The 17,209-nt window shown below is 34.6% G+C and overlaps 1 protein-coding gene across 2 annotated transcripts in view; it reads left to right on the top strand.

The window, feature by feature from the left end:
- Window positions 1-10,752, top strand: part of CUL4B (cullin 4B) — a 30,841-nt gene extending 20,089 nt beyond the window's left edge. For both annotated transcript variants that reach the window (XM_074360013.1, XM_074360012.1), the window contains exons 16-21: window positions 974-1,081; window positions 1,948-2,061; window positions 2,780-2,885; window positions 3,989-4,161; window positions 5,843-5,995; window positions 7,883-10,752. In XM_074360013.1, the coding sequence (XP_074216114.1) occupies window positions 974-1,081; window positions 1,948-2,061; window positions 2,780-2,885; window positions 3,989-4,161; window positions 5,843-5,995; window positions 7,883-7,978 (750 nt within the window). In that variant the 3' untranslated portion in view covers window positions 7,979-10,752. The remainder of the gene's footprint in view (window positions 1-973; window positions 1,082-1,947; window positions 2,062-2,779; window positions 2,886-3,988; window positions 4,162-5,842; window positions 5,996-7,882) is intronic.
- Window positions 10,753-17,209: the final 6,457 nt, after the last annotated feature.

Raw genomic sequence — 17,209 nt, 5'->3', positions numbered from 1 at the left:
ACAGTAGAGAAAAAAAAATCACCAATGAAATGTAAGTATATTTGACCTACTTCAAAATTTGTTCTCAGTATACACCCAAGATAACACAAAAATAGAAATAAAATGTATTGAACAGAAGTCAGGACAAGAAAATCTGTAGCTAGTGAGAACAGGGCTTCCAGCATCTAATCAGTTGGTGAGTTGCATGTTCAAAACCGGTAATGGAGAGGGAGGAGAGGTGATACAGTGGTTGCATAAGGCCTTTGGGGACATTGGGAATTAAAAGCTAGATGCTTGGTTTTGCAGATGTGGGTAGAAGGTGGTTTTGAAATATTTAAGAGCATAGGTAGTAGTTGGTAGCAAATTAGATTTTCCTTTCTCAGGGTTTTAGTAATGACTTTGTTACCACTGTATTGCTATGGTGGGAAATGAGAGTAGAAGACTCAAAAGAAATATCAGGGTCAGTAGGATCATGGATCCTGTAGTAGCTGCAGAATAGGGTTTATCTGCTTTGCCCTTTCCCCCTTTTCCCTTCCCCACTTCAGGTTGCCCCTTGCAAACAGGCAGTGGAGCAAGTGAAAAACTGGAGACTTGGGTTGGCTGGTGGGGTGAGGAATGGGGGTTGCTGCCAGGTGTTCCAGGCCACATAGTGGTCTCCAAAGGTGGGGACTGCAAGTGGTATGGGGGAAAGAATGGAAAAGAAATCTTGTAACAGCAGTCATATGTGAGAAATTATTTAAGTTATTAATACTTCTAACAAGGTCATGTGATCCTTGTGTGCCATTGTAGCAGAATATTAACTAGTGTACTTTTCTAGTGCATTTCATATAGGCTTCATTTATAGTCCTTTTAATAGTTGTCTTTTATCTTAAAGATGGTCAGAATTCGCATGTAATTCTGTAATAGGGAACTTCTTGAATGGTTCGTTATTATGGCGTGAAATGTATGCACTTCTATTTTTAAGATCTCAGTGAGTGTGTTGATCTTATTATAGTATATGCAGAACCAGAATGTACCTGGGAATATTGAATTAACTGTGAATATCCTGACAATGGGTTATTGGCCAACATATGTGCCTATGGAAGTCCACTTACCACCAGAGGTAAGAATTGCTGTTTAGGACTTGAGTTATAAGCATAGAAATACATGACACTTCTATTTTGCTTGTCATTGAAAAATATGTGCTTTTAAAAAGTTTGTGTCACTGAGCGCACCAGTACCAAATATCAACTGTTTTTAGTATTTTTTTCTTTTATTTATATTACTCTCGTACTCATATCATTAGAACATACTTAAGGATGCCAAGTTTCTGGGTTCAGGGCCAGTTTCCTTGATTCAGTTCTCCAGACTGTACCCATCACTGTGTCCAGCTCTCAGAAATTCTTGCCCATATATCACCTGGGGACGTTGGATTGCTGAGCAATGAGTTCTTGAGTAAATCCATCCTAACTCATGGGGAAATGTCTTAGCTCAGGACTGAAGCTTAGAAAAGGGGTTAAGGCTAGAGAGAGAGATTGAGAGTCCTCCATGAAAGTGATCATGGAAGCCGAGGGAGCAGATCTCCCTCATTAAGAGGGGGAATGTGGAAACAGGAAGAACAGGCTGAGGCAGAACTTTGGAAAAGGCTCACGTACGGAAGGTGGTAGAAAGAGGAACCTGTGAAGGAAACCAGTTAAGAAGCAGTAGTGAGATAAAGGAACCAGCATGGTGCAGAGGCCCAAAAGACATTGGAGGTGAATGTTTCAAAATAGGGGATGATTAATAGTTGGAGACAGATCAAAGAATATAAAGAGTGATTTATACCATTAGATTTGGTAGTTATTACCTTATATCAAAGTGTGATCAGCAGACTTGCTGGGTGTAGACTTAAAAACTTCCAGAAATTTTTACATACAAGGCAAATATAAAAAGTGGTGAATGTGATATTGGATACAGAGCTTAAATAAAGCTTTATTTTATTTACTGTAGATGGTAAAACTTCAGGAGATTTTCAAGACATTTTACCTAGGCAAACATAGTGGCAGAAAACTTCAGTGGCAGTCAACCCTAGGGCACTGTGTGCTAAAGGCAGAATTTAAAGAGGTAAGTGGATGTTCCCCAAACCTAGTTTTCACCTTCATCTTTGATATTGAGGTCATCCCCTTAACTTGAAGGTTTAAGTTGTTATATAAATTTATCCTAAGTGTCTGCATGGCATAATGATAGCTTGTCACAGCTTTGTGTAAATTATAAGAATGGTCTTTTCCACAGTTGACTTGGCCTTCTTGCAAAACCAAAACCAGTAACCCTTTTCTCTCACCCTTTCCCCACCTGTGGATGCAGAATTTACTGCCACTTCTTCATAGGAAACTTCTTTTCTTGTTGTTGGGAGCTAGAGAATAGAGTGGATGTTAAGGGGAACAGTTCTCATATCTAATTTCAAAAAATTCCTGTAGCTTTTAATGACTAATCTGAATCAAACAAGTCAAAAATGCATTGAAATAGTGATTTTTTTTGCTACTCATGATAAGTATCTGTAATGACACATAAGGCTGTTATTAATTTTATTACTTTGTTGTTCTGTTTTCATTTAAAGCTTAAAAAAAAGACCTGTAGAAAGGTCACCCAATCCTTCCTCCTGTTTTAGGTAGGATCACACCTAAACCCTACACTGAACATACTAGCTTTTCTGGATAATGCTAATCTGTGTTTCTAAATCCACTAATTGAAAAATGCTTTTCCTGTAAGAGATTATTTGTTTGATTAATTTTCATGTGTTTCTAAAAAAAAATGATGGCTAAACACTTTGTTTCTCCAACAGGGTAAAAAAGAACTCCAGGTCTCTCTTTTTCAAACACTGGTGCTGCTAATGTTTAATGAGGGAGAGGAATTCAGTTTAGAAGAGATCAAGCAGGCTACTGGAATAGGTTTGTTGAATCAGTTGATTAACAAGCACTATTCGGTGTCCACTGTGTGCACTCCACTACCTTAAGAGCTCTAGGGACTATAAAGGAATAATCTTTCTCCTCAGCACTCAATATAGCCATGGGGAAAGGGAGAAATGACACTTGAAATCATTTCACAACCAATAAGAACTAATCTGTGGTGCTGATGGAGTATGTTAGTTCAGTGAAGCAAGTGCACTGTGGACTGGCGCAGATGGGAAAACCTTCATGAAGGGAGGTGGGGCTTGAGCTGGGCCTTCAAATTTTAGTTAGGGAGAAGGCATATGTTGCCAGGGGAAATACTGTGAGAAAAGGCATGGAGGAAGGAATGAGCACAGCGTGGGCAAGAGTCATGAAAAGTTTAACTGCAGTGTAGAATAGTGAGATACAAAGTTAGATAGGGAAGATATGGAGAGCCTTACAAATCTAGCAAATGAAACCTACATTGTAGGGACCCAAGTGTGTGAGATAATAGAAGTGACTTATTTGGGCAACTTACCTAAAATCAGAAACTAGTAGGGCAGCTTGGAGGATGAAGAGATTCCAATCTAGAAGCCAGTGGGATAATTCAGGCATAAAGTGATAAGGGGCTTAGCCTAGAGTGAGGCCAATGAGAAGAGAGATGAGGCATCTCTAAGGAAGCAACTATTAGTTACAAGGAAGATGGAGAGGGAAGAGTTAAGAGATGATTCCAGGATTTCTCACCAGAGTAGGTTGGTAGCTTCATGACTAACCATTGGAAAGAAGACACAGTTTTATGGGGAAGATGATAAATAAAATGTTGGACATACTGGAGCTGATGACAGTAAAACAGCCAGGCAGGGGTATTCTTTAAATGTGGGACTGGGAAAATGTGAGCTGTCATTTCTGAAGATGTGGTGGTTATACACACGGAATAATTGAAGCCTTTAGAAGATGACCAGGAAAAAAGGCATTGGATAGGACAAAGAGGATTGTTCATGACCTTGGTGGGGAAAAGGAAGAAGTTTTAATAGAGGGATGGAGTGGAAGCTATGTTGAGGTTGAATGTAGCTGTTCCTGTTGATAAGCTAGTGACAAATAACAAGTCACTGTTTCTTTTTCAGAGGATGGAGAGTTAAGGAGAACACTGCAGTCATTGGCCTGTGGCAAAGCTAGAGTTCTGGCGAAAAATCCAAAGGGTAAAGATATCGAAGATGGTGATAAGTTCATTTGTAATGATGATTTCAAGCACAAACTTTTCAGGATAAAGATCAATCAAATCCAGATGAAAGAAACGGTATTTCTTTTGCATTCTTCTCATCCTAATATATTTGAATTATATGTGTTCATGATAAAAATTTGTAAAGAAGACTTTAGCTTATAATACTACCACTAACGTTAACATTATCTGTGCCTATATCTAGCTCAGTGTATTTCAGTATTTGATTTTGCAGGTTTTTGTGGGGAGTTACACACAGTTGGGCCTGATACTCAGCATAGCTTTATATTCTGCTTTTTTTTAACATTAAATCTTTAGAATTTTTCCATGCCATTAAACATCTTTATAAAATGGCAGATGGCCACATACTATTCCTTTACATGGCTATAATAATTTAGTGAACCAATGACCATTGTTGGGCAGTTAAATTCATAACTTTTTAGTATTGTAAATAAAACAGCAAGAAACATCTCTGTACCTGAATCTTAATCTCTCTGATCCTTCCCTTATGAATTTATCATGGAAGTAGATCTTTTGGTTTAAGGAGTATGAACACTTATTTAAGAGTCCTAATACAGTATGCCGTAGTGTGTTCCAGAGAGACTGGACCAATTTACACTGTCTAGCAGCATGAGTGCCTGTCTTACTGTGCCCTCACCAGCGCTAAAGACTGTATTTTCTTTTTTTCAATCTTTGCCAACTTGCTTGGTGAAAAGTTGGAATGATTTAGTTAGTATTTCTTCGATTAACAGTGAGTATTTTGTTTTTGCCATTTGAATTTGTAAGAGACTTTTATTAAGGAAACCAGCAACTGCAGCATTTCCTGAAACCAGTTGGTTTCAATTCCAACAAGATTTAATACAGTACTTGAGGTCAAGTTTTAATGTGGGATAGAGGTCAGGATCGCACTAAGTTCCTGTCTTGTTCACATTCACATCAAAGGCGTGGCATTCCCTTAGAAGATTACTGTGTCCTTTCAAAACGTGTGCTGTCTCAGAAAGAAACTGACTGCAAAAAGCCCAAACTGTTCTTTTAATTTATGTGCTAGAGAGGAATATTCTTGCTTTACCATTAAAATGGGTTAACTGACTTCTAAACACCTAAATTTCTGTTAGTCTTGAACAAATATAAGCACTAACTGTGCATTTCTGATTTTATATATTAACAAAATTTTTAAAAAGATTTTAAGTTTAACTCTAGTTAGCTTACTAGTTAGTACCATACTTTGAGTCAGAGGTCAAGAGTCGATCACTTTTTTTTAAAAAATTTTTTACTTTTTCCCCCTAACAGAAGCACTGGGGATTGAACCCAGGACCTCGTGCATGCCAAGCATGCATGCTACCACTGAGCTATACCCCTTAACCCCGCCCCCCACAAGTCGATTACTTTTAAAGATAAACTAATGTCACACAGAAATCTGGTCAGTAACCTCTTGTGGCACATTTAGATTATAAGAAATGAGTAAAAGAGAATGATAAATTCTGCATCAGCTGTCTATTTCTAGAAAAGCAACTCTCAGAGATATTTTTCTGTTAACTAATATTGGCGTTACTTCATTGGTACAGGGCAATATAATTAAGACAGAAAGGAGTTATGTTTGTAGGGTTTTTTTTTAAATCACTGTATTTATAAAGTAGGTTCCTTTTGATAGTTCATCATATTTAAAGCATTAACTGTCATGTCCCTAAAATGTACAGTTTGTGTAAGTAATCAAGTTTCACTTCAGGTACAGTTCCTAAGTTTAAAACTTTTTTGTTAGGTTGAAGAACAAGCAAGCACTACAGAAAGAGTGTTTCAAGACAGACAGTATCAAATTGATGCTGCAATTGTTCGAATTATGAAGATGAGAAAGACACTTAGCCACAATCTTCTTGTTTCGGAAGTGTACAACCAGTTGAAATTTCCAGTAAAGGTAGGTACTTCTGTATTTTCTTACTGAGCTTGTTATATATAAAAATTACATTGAACTTTTTATGTATAAAAATTAGATTTTTCAGACAGGAATCTTACAAACGTAGACTAAAGCCTCAAGACATTTGGAGGGACAGAAGTTTTCATTTCTCATGCTCATATATATGATTCTAAAAAAACCTTTGTTGGCATATGTGGGCAGCTGAGACAGAAGGGGAAAACAATTTATACAAGCTCTTATACCTGAAAGTTTAGCTGGAAAGCTTAGTTGCCCAGTGACTCTTTGAAATTTTCAAGTTCATTCACTTTAATTTTTTTTAGCATCTTTGTTATTTTTGTTATTTTTTTCTTCTTGAAATACCTTGCTATTTGACAAATTTGGTTATTTTAATTAAGTCAAATCTTCTGTTTAGTTAGCTTGTGTTAAGTGTCCATTAAAACCTCTATACAGATGACTAGTCATCATTAGGCATCTTTTTTAAAGCTTAGCAGTAGTTCTGGGAGACTGAAATTAGTCATCACATGGACACATTTCAATATAAATGCCCAGTAATAAAGAGGCTTAGATAATGTGGTGTTGTACTGGGCTGTATCTCATGTTTTAGAAGATTCCCAAACCCTTGTAATGATCAGCACTTGATAGAGTTTGTATAGACTCGACTGTTAGGGTTCTCGTGAGCTTTGGGCCTAGGTAAGTCATTTCGCCTTTTTCAGCTTGCTTCCTCTTTTATAAAATGGAGATGATAATAGTACTTACCTCGTGGGATTACTGTCAAGCTTAAATGAGGTAATATATGTAAAAAGCTTAGCACTGAGCCTAACACAGCATTAGTTGCTAATGCTAGTCAGGTGGTAGGCTCTCTCCTGCAAACCTAGTACCGCTTCCTCATTACCGCACCCTCACCCTCGTGCTCTGCCTAGCAGTTATTTCGCCTCCAGCCACAGAGGTCACTGACGTTAGCTAGGGAAGTTAGAAGATCACTGTAATAAATATTGTGCTCATATTCTAGGTCTTTCACCACAGTTAAGAGAAAGTCATTTTGATTATCAAACCTTGGTTAAATTATGGCTGAAATTTTGGCTGCCCTATCAGACTGCTTTCCCTCTTTACCCTTCTTGATCAAGTAGCCACTTTACACAGTCCGAAAAACTATTAGTGAGCAAGATGATATTCTTTTTATAGACTAGGTACAAAAGACAGTGGAATTTTGTTACCCAGGAGCTAAGAATGCCATCATGAGAACAAGCTATAAGCTTTCTCAATGATTTTTCAACAAGTAGGATTCAAAAATTCAAATCATTTATAGCAGGTAACAGTAAAATCTTACATTAAAGCTGAAATATGAAGATCTGAATTCTGAGGTGATATTTCACTTATCAAAACATTTGTTGTTGATTTCCATACTACATTTTTTGTTTAATTTACAAAAGTGCAACCTGACTTTGAGAACCAGCTTTTGTCAAAGTTTAGGGTCTACTTATCTTTTCAAGCTATCTTGGCAAAACTAAATAGCCTTCTGTTTCCCTAAACTATATTGTATTCCTCCTGTGAAGTTATGATAGTGTTGGTCTTTTGTATTTGTGCAGAGAATAGCTGGTGCTTAGAAGATCTCTTTAAACAGAAAATTAATAGAAAATATTGTATAACAATATGACAAGGTGTGACAGTATATGTATAGTATAAAAACATTTGTTAACCTAGTTTATTTTCATTAAACTTTCCTTTTTAAAAAAACTGAGATTTTAAAAATAAAAATTAAAAAATATTAGGGAGATCAAATACATTAAATCAGTGAGCCAAAATTGTTGGGGTTTTTTTAGGGTGTTGTTAAATGGGTTTGAGCCAGCAGTTATGAGCTTTGCACTGAAAATTTGCCTTCCCTTACAGCCTGCTGATCTTAAGAAGAGAATAGAATCCTTAATTGACCGGGACTACATGGAAAGAGATAAAGAAAATCCAAACCAGTACAATTATATTGCATAAAATGTTGGCCTTGGAGCATTTGATGTCATATGCAGTAGCCAGTGAATTAACTAACCTGTTATTATTTGACTTCTTTTATACTACCAATGACCAAATGAAGCAGTGTAATGGAACTAGTTGAGTGACTTTTCAGTGGTTAACATGCCCATTTAAAGAGTACTTACCTTTAAAAAGAATGATGTTGAACTCTTTGCATGTTATTTAGTATGATGTGCAGAAAACTCTTAAGAAAGTACCTGGTCTTCATGATTCCTGTTTGGAAATGGGGAAGAGGTCCCTCTGGCTATTCAAAAAGGAGGAGGGGGGTTCTTATACACCATTAATTATGAAGCAAAAGGTTTATTTGCTTAAAATGTCATTTAAAGATACTTAAACTGCATGCAGACTTTATTTACTGTACAGAGTTCTGGATGTATTTATCAAATAGAAAAACCACCCTGGACTTGGTTGTTCACCTGTTTTGTGATTTCTCTTGAAAAGAAAAATAAGTTGTCATAGCTATTGATATTTTACTAAGTAATGATCTGTTACACTGAAAGGGATGTTTTTTAAAAATTTATTTGGAAACAAGTTTTCAAGTAGAGGGACAGTTGCTTACATAATCTCTTGTATACACATATCCTAGAATGTTCCACTTATGACTGTGGGATATGTGTATATGGCTCAGCCCTGAGTTTACTGTGCTGATTAACAGGTACTTATAAAAATAGCTGAAATAGAAAATTGCTGATCAGTTGTACTAGAAAAACATGGTAGGAGAGAAAAATCCAACTCTTTCTTCATGTTAAAAGTGAATACAATATGAACATCGCAAAAGAGACCAAAACCCACATGTTTCGTAACTTTTTACAAGAGCAAAAATTCATAAACTAGTTTTCAACTTCTTTAGACTCTAAGGTTGTTTGGACAGTTTCGTCTTTAACTTGGACCAATTGTCGATCGTTGCAGGCTTCCTGGGATTTAGCATTCCTATTTTCTCTACCAAAGTTTTTTTTGGAAGTGCCCCAACTCTCATTTTTGTTGGCAAATAAGCCTTTCCTATCATCCTTATTTTTACCTCCTAAAGCCCTGGATAGAACTAGATCCTCCCTCCTTTTCCCCACAGACCCCCTAGTTGGGAATTTCAAATTCTGTATTATGCTGATCGTATTCCTTTCAAAATTGCTTGAAGATAAGAGTTCTCATAGCTACTGGACATCTACTTTTCAAGGGAATGTCCTAGGACTGACTATTCACATACATAGAAAATAGAAAAAGTACTGTTTTTCAAATTAATAATATGAGTAAAAGGCTTCTCTTTACCATCAGTGGGTTTTTTTGTGTGTTTTCGTTTCTGGGATTTTGTTTTGCTTCCTTGTTTTTTTTTTTTTTTTTCCCTTGAAGCTTTGAAGGAAATTGATCTTGAAGGAGAAGCAGAAAATTTTGTTTTGATTGTTTTTTTAAATCAGCTGCTTTAATGCTCTTTGCAACAGTGTATTTCCTTGACCATTTGGAGCCATTAGGAAGAATATCTAGGTCCTGACCCTCAACTGAGGAGACTTCTGGCTCTTCTGTTTGCTGTTGTTTTCTTGAGTTCTGAAAGACCCATGACCAGCTTTTTTTTTTAAGTTGCCTGTTTTCTCTCTAATTGCATCAACTTGCACACTGTTGTCTAACAATATGTGGTATTTAGAATGCCTTCCTAATTATTTTTGAGCAGCCATTGCCTAAATATTTTTTAGCTCCTCCCTGATTTCCTTACATGAACTTACTTGACAAGGAAATGCGGCTCTTTTGTTTGCCCTTTCTTCATGCTGGACCATCTATGTCAGTGTTTTAACTCATCCCTGATGGTCTCTGAGATGTAGACTGTTCCACCAGACTCAATAGTTACTCTTAAGGAATTTATAGGTAGAATTGGTCCTATTAGGAGATTCTTAATGTCATCTTCATTATCTTGAAAGCTGGTCCCTTCCCTGAGGCTCTTAATTTTTTGAAAACTTGATGCTATTTCAGCTGAAAAAATTGTCAAGACTTAAACAAGTTGAGGAGAGCTGTTTGAGCAATTGAAAAGTAATCGCAAACAGCATTGGATAATTGTGACTTTTAGTTCTGTATCAGTTGAATTTTTGTGCTCTTTTTCCCTGTGTATGTGGTGGTTCTATTTTTCTCCAATAAAACTTTTATTTAAAAAAAGTTTCTGGAGATCTTTAAAATTCAAATATTGTAAGAAAGTTATAAAGCTTACAGAATTTAAAATCTTCCTAATGATTTCTTTAATGAATTCACAGTTGTCAATTTTGTTATTTTTAAAATTTCTCTTTAATTTTTGTGGTGGTTTGATGATAATGCTATAGGAGTGTGGAGGGGAGGATATAGTAAAGGATGAGTAAAATTCCCAGGAATCCTCAAGGTGAGTATTCTTAAATGTCGTATTTTAGAAAAATCAAGCACAAGTATAAACACTGTTACATCGAAGTCCTCAAAGTCAAATAGTTTCATAAAGTCAGCATGAAATTTGTCTAGATTGAAGTTGCGGGGAGAATAAAAGATTAAATGAATACTCTTTGTTTTGTTATGACACTTGATCTGCCTTTTCTTTTAATGTGAGTTCTGGACCATATACTCTCATAGTCAAGATGTTCCCCATGAACCTTAACAAACAAGAAATCAAGAAGCTTTTTTGGACCTAGTTCTTGAGTCTGCTGTATGGTCTTAACGTGGTATCTAGCCATACTCTTGAAATTCTTACACATGTGCATACAATTCAGGAAATAAATTTGTTCTATTTAGTATCTGTGTCTCAAGATTTTCAGTTTGTTTTTAAATCTTAGTATCCATAAATCTTTTTACATTACCTATTTTTTGTTTTAATGACCATTCTGTTTAGTGCTGTGAGTAGCAGAAGTGTTACAAACATGTTGTGTTCTCTCATCTACATAAAATTGCCAAAACAAATTGTTCGTTAAAAAGCAGTTCTAATGGGAATTTGCATAGCTATGCTTTATATGGTATCCTTGCTAATGCTTCATTTATCAATATTTTTCAGTTTCCAACAAAAAAATTGCTTTACATTTGAATAGTGAAGAGATTTACTTACTTGGAAACACTTGGTTCAAATTTAACACTTTGTTTACTTATATTTTTCTTTTTTATTAAAAGTATTTCTTTTTTGAACAGACACATAATATACTTTAACAATCCTTAGAATATATGTCTAGCATAGTAAAAAAAAATTAACCTTTTGTAGAACCTTTTTTATTTGATACAAGATGTGCTGCAGAGACACATTAGAACTTAATAATTTTGCAAGCTACAGATCTTCCACCTATCCTTTAATTCTTGTAATGAAATCTTTGAAGACTTTTTCTTTAAAACTTTGTTGTAAATTATACATAAAATTTACCATTGTAACTATTTTAAAGTGTACAATCCAGTGATGTTTAGTACGTTGGCCATTTTGTGCAACCATCACCATTCTCTATTCCAGAACATTTTCATCATCCTGAAAGGAAACCCTGACCCATTAAGTGGTCAATCCCCATTCCCCTCCACCGAGACTCTGGTAAACACCAATCTACCTTCTGTGTCTATGGATTTGCCTAGTCTGGATATTTCATATCAATGGAATCATACAATATGTGTCCTTTTATGTCTGGTGTCTTTCACTTAGCATGATGTTTTCAAGTTTCATCCATGATGTAGCATGTATCAGTATTTCATTCCATTTTATAGCTGAATAGTGTGTGTGTGTGTGTGTGTGTGTGTGTACACACCACATTCTTTTTATTCATTCAGTTGTACGTTTGGTTCTTTCCTCCTTTTGGCAATTGTGTATGGTGCTGCTCCTAAGATTTGTGTACAAATGCCTGTTCAAGTCCCCATCTTCAGATCTTCTGAGTATGTATACTCAGGAATGAAATTGCTGGATTATATGGTAATTCTGTGCTTAACTTGCCGAGGAATCACCAAACTTTGCTATAGCAGCTGTATCGTTTTACATTCTCAGCAGTAGTATACAAGGGCTCCATTTCTCCAAACCCTCATTAACACTTGTTATTTTCTGGGGGTTTTTCTGTTGTTATTGTTGTTTTTTGTTATAGCCACCCTAGTAGCTGTGAAGTGGTTTTTAAATTGCATTTCCTTAATGACTAATGATGTTGAGCATCTTTTTGTGTACTTATTGGCCGTTTGTACATTTTCTTTGGAGAATTATCCAAGTCGTTTGGCCATTTTTAAAAAATGAATTGTTTGTGTTTTAGTTATTGTAAGAGTTCTTTATATATAGGGATACTAGACCCCTATAAGATAAAATGGTTTACCAATGTTTTCTCCTATGAGTTGTCTTTTCACTCACTTGATAGTGTCTTTTGATGTACAGAAGCTTTTAATTTCAGTGGAGTTCAATTAATCTGTTTTTTCTTTTATTGCTTTGCCTTTATTGTCATAGCTGAGAAACCATTGCCAAATCCAAAGTTCATGATGATTAACCCTATGTTTTCTTGTAAAAGTTTATAGTTTTATTCCTTACATGTAGGTCTTTGGTCTCACCTGACTTTATTTTTGTATATGGTATTAGACAGGGGTCCGGCTTCACTCTTCCGCATGTGGATAGCCAGTTGTCCTAGCACCATTTGTTGACGTGACTGTTCTTTCCCTCACTGAATGGTCTTGTAACCCTTGTCGAAAATCAAATGACCATAGCTCTGTGGATTTATTTCTGGACTCTGGATTCTATTCTATTGATCTATATATTGATGGTTATTCCAGTACTACACTTTTTATTACTATAGCTTTTTAATAGGTTTTGAAATCAGGAAGTGTTAATCCTCCACTTCCTTTTCAAGACTGTTGTAGCTATTCAGATCCTTTGCTGTACGGTATAAATTTTAGGGTCAGCTTTTCTATTTCTGCAAAAAGGGCCATTGGGATTTTGATAGGGATTGCATTGAATATATAGATCTATTTAGGAGTATTATTACCATCTTAAAATACTATTCTCTAGTCATGAATACAAGATATCTTTCCTCTTTTTAAAAACTATTTGTTTTAGGTCTTTAAAAATGTTATTTCAGTAATATTTTGTACTTTTTACTGTGCAAGTCTTGAATCTCCCTGGTTAAATATATTCTTATGTATTTTGTTCTTTTTGATGCTATTTTCAGTTTTCTTAATTTACTTTTCATATTGTTCATTGCTAGCATATAGTTTTTGCACATTCATCTTGTACCTTGCAACTTTGCTGAATTTGTTAGCTCTAATATATTTTTATGAATTTTAAGGATTTTCTACATATAGCATCTTTGTTGTCTACAGAGATAGTTTCACTTCTTCCTTTCCAGTTTGGGTGTGTTTTTATATTCCTTTTTCTAGCCTAATTTTTCTGACTGAAGCTTCCAGTACAGTGTTGAATATAAGGGACTAAAGCAGGCATCCTTGTTTCATTTTCTCATCTTAGGAGGAGAGTTTTCAGTCTTTCACCATGAAGTGTGTTAGCTGTGGGTGTTTAATAAATGCTTTTTATCATGTTGAGGTAGTTTCCTTCTATGCGTAGTTTTATAAGTGTTTCTATCATTAAAGAATGTTGCACTTTATCAAATGCTTTTTCTGCATCAATTGAGATAACCATATGGGTTTTTTCCTTCATAAATTGGTGAATTACATTGATTGGTTTTCATATGTTGAACTACCCTTGCATTCCTGTCATTAATCTCACTTGGTCATGGTGTATAATCTTTTCATATGCTGTTGGATTTGGTTAGCTAGTATTTTATGGAGGATTTTGCATCTATATTCATAAGGGATATTGAGCTGTAGTATTCTTTTATCTTTTTTGGCTTTTGGTATCAGGGTAATGTTGGCCACATAGAATGAATTATGAAGTGTTTCTTCATGTTCTGTTTTTTGGAAGACTTTGAGAAGGATTGGTTTTAATTCTAATTTAAATATTTAATAGAATTCACCAAGGAAGCTATTTGGTCCTGGGCTTTCTTTTATGGGGATGTTTTGTTTTGTTTTGTTTTGTTGAAGTATAGTCAGTTTACATTACAATGTTGTGTCAGTTTCTGGTGTACAGCGTAATAGTTCAATCATACATATATTTGTTTTCATGTTCTTTTTCATTATAGATTACTACAAGATATTGAATATAGTTCCCTGTGCTATACAGAAGAAACTTGTTTATCTATGGGGATGTTTTTGATTATTGATTCAATCTCTTCCAGTTTTTTTCAGATTTTCTATTTCTTGTTGAGTCAATTTTAGTATTTTGTTTGTTTCTAGGTATTTGTCATTTTCATCTTGGTTATCTAATTTGTTGGTGTACAATATGCTTATAGTTTTCTCTTATCCTTTTTATTTCTGTATTGTTGGTAGTAATGTCCTACTTTCATTTTTCATTTTAGTAACTTGAGTCTGCTCTTTAGCTAAATGCTTCTCAATCTTGTTGATCTTTTCAAAGAACCAACTTTTGAGTTTGTTGCTTTTCTCTTTTGTTTTTCTGTTCTCTTATTTCATTTATTTCTACTCTAATCTTCTTTACTCCCCTATGCTGGCTCTGGGTTTAGTTCTTTTTCTGGTTCCTTAAGGTGTAAAGTTAGCTTATTGATTTGAAATCTTTCTTTAGTATAAGCATTTACAGCTATAAATTTCCCTCTGGGCACTGCTTTCACCACATCCCATAGGTTTTGGTATGTTTTTGTTTTCAATTTTGGTATGTTTTTGTTTTCATTCATCTCAAAGTATTTTCTAATTTCCACTGTGACTTCTTTGACCCGTTGGTCAAGAGTGTTTAATTTCCACATATTGTGAAATTTTCAATTTTCTTCTGTTACTGGTTTCTAGTTTCATCTCATTATGGTCAAAGATACTGTATATGATTTTAGTCTCTTTAATTTGTTGAGACTTGTGGTGTTACATATGATTTATCCTGGAGACTGTTCCAGGTAGACTTGAAGAATGTGTATTCTGGTGGTTGAGTAGACTGTTATCTCTATATATGTTTACTAAGACAAGTAGGCTTATAGTGTTAAGATCTCATGTTTCCTTATTGATCTTTTGTCTTGTTCTATCCATTATTGAAAGTGGGGGTATTGAAGTCTCAGACTGTTATTGTGTAACTATTTCTTCACTTCTGTCAATTTTTGCTTCATATATTTTGGGACTCTTGTTAAGTGTGTATAAATATGTGATTATTGTATCTTCTTGGTGGATTGGCCCTTAATACATATCCTTGTTCTTCGTCTCATTATAATAATAGTTTTCTACTTAAAATTCTATTTTGATAGTAGTAGAGCCATCCCAGCTCTCTCTTGGTTACTATTTGCATGCAATATCTTTGTCTGTTCTTTCTCTTTCAACCTATTTGTGTCTTGGGCTCTAAAGTTAGTCTCTTATAGACAACCTATAGTAGATAAAGGGTTTTTTTTAACCCATGCTTCCAATCTCTGCCTGTTTAAATTGGGCAGTGTAATCCATTTACATTTAAATTAATTACTGATAAGGAAGAACTTTCCATTTTGCTATTTGTTTTGCTATATATCTTTTTTGATTCTCAGCACCTTTATTACTGCTGCTTTTTCTGTTTGTTTTTGTAGTATACCATTTTGATTCCCTTCTCATTCTTTTTTTCTGTATATCATTTAGTTATTTTCTTAGTGATTACCCTGAGGATTGCAATTGACATCTTAAATTTACAACAAACTAGTATAAATTAATATCAATTTAGCTTCAGTAGTATACAAAAACTGCTCCTATATACCTCTGCCACTCCTTTATGTAGTTTTTGCCACAAATTACATGTTTATACATTGTGTGCTCATTAACACAGAGCTAAAATCTTTCCTGCTTTTTAATCAATCTTAAAATAGCCAGTGAGGCATTAAGTTGAAAGTAATTATCAGAGTGAGTTGTTTTTAGGTATTCAGCTGTTTTGTGTTGATTATAAGTCCCTGCTATGCATGAAAGTATTTTCTTGTTCATTACTGTATATCAGAAGTTATTTTTAGTGGGGAGGGGGTAATCAGAAGTTACTTTTGAAAACATTTTGCAGGCAGTAAGAAAGTTCATATTAAGTACAAAGACAGGTATTCTATTGCAGATTTATTTAAATCATTGGTGTGCTAATCTTGTGAAAACATTTAAAAAGATAATTAGTTGTCTGAAAATTCTTCACAATGATTAACATATCTAAAAAGACAGTATTGAATTTGCTAGATTTTTTAAAGACAGGTACACACACCAAAAAAAAAAAAAAAAAAAGCAAAGGGAAGTTATCTTAGACCTACTTGATGAATGAGGCTTCTGTCTTAAAATGCTTGTTGCAATACAAGCTGTGGAGTTGGCATCCTTCAGAGATTTGTTTCCAATTACTCTGAGTTAAGGAGCTCTGATTTTGAGGCAGAAAGTTACTGCACATTTTCCTCTTTGATCAGATTTTCAAAAATACTAAGTTCTTAAGGTACTTTATGATTTGTAAAATATTTAGGAATATCAAGTGTCCTGCTTAACATGTTTTTTTTTTTGCATTTAATTAAGAGGAAATTAGATATAAGTAAAGTCAGATGTTTTAACCAAAGACAGTAGCATAAGACCCTCAGGGCTCTTTAAGTGCATGGTGCCTATTTTAGCTTTCTCATCCTACTCTTATGTAGGCAGTAAAAACCAGAGGGTCACCTTCTTCACAATTGAAGTGAACTAGAAAAGGTGATTGTTCCAGACTAGTATGAATAATTCCTACATACAACAGATCATTAGGTTCATCATCCAAGAATGTGTATTTTGGAGATACCAGATTCTATTATAATACTAGGATATTCTATTCATTTAATTTCTTTCTTTTTTTTAACTTTTTTTTATTGATTTATAATCATTTTACAATGTTGTGTCAAATTCTAATTTATCATTCCAAAGCAGACCGTTATTAAAATGCTTTCTAGAAGAAAGGAATGGGATGCAAGAAGCAATGGTGACCAAAAATTTGTTGCAACATTAATAGCTCTAAATTAGCATTGACTAAAAGTTTAAAATGGCTAATTTTGTTGGAGGAAGTATAAATATGATTGGCACTAAAATACTAAACAAGCTAACATGGAAGATGGAAAGAGTTTGCGATTTAAAAAAATATTAAGGTCTTTGGTTTTTTCAGGTTGAAGGTAGTAACTTTGGACTCTTAAGTATGCAATATTAAAATTTAAGAATACCTTAGAAATCCTACTTCTAAGTTACCCAAGAGGAATGAAAACTATGTTCACA

This window comes from Camelus bactrianus, chromosome X, assembly GCF_048773025.1.
Source record: "Camelus bactrianus isolate YW-2024 breed Bactrian camel chromosome X, ASM4877302v1, whole genome shotgun sequence".
NCBI lineage: Eukaryota > Metazoa > Chordata > Mammalia > Artiodactyla > Camelidae > Camelus > Camelus bactrianus.
The sequence above is the reverse complement of the archived record's forward strand: the minus strand, read 5'-3'. Positions and strand labels throughout refer to the sequence as shown.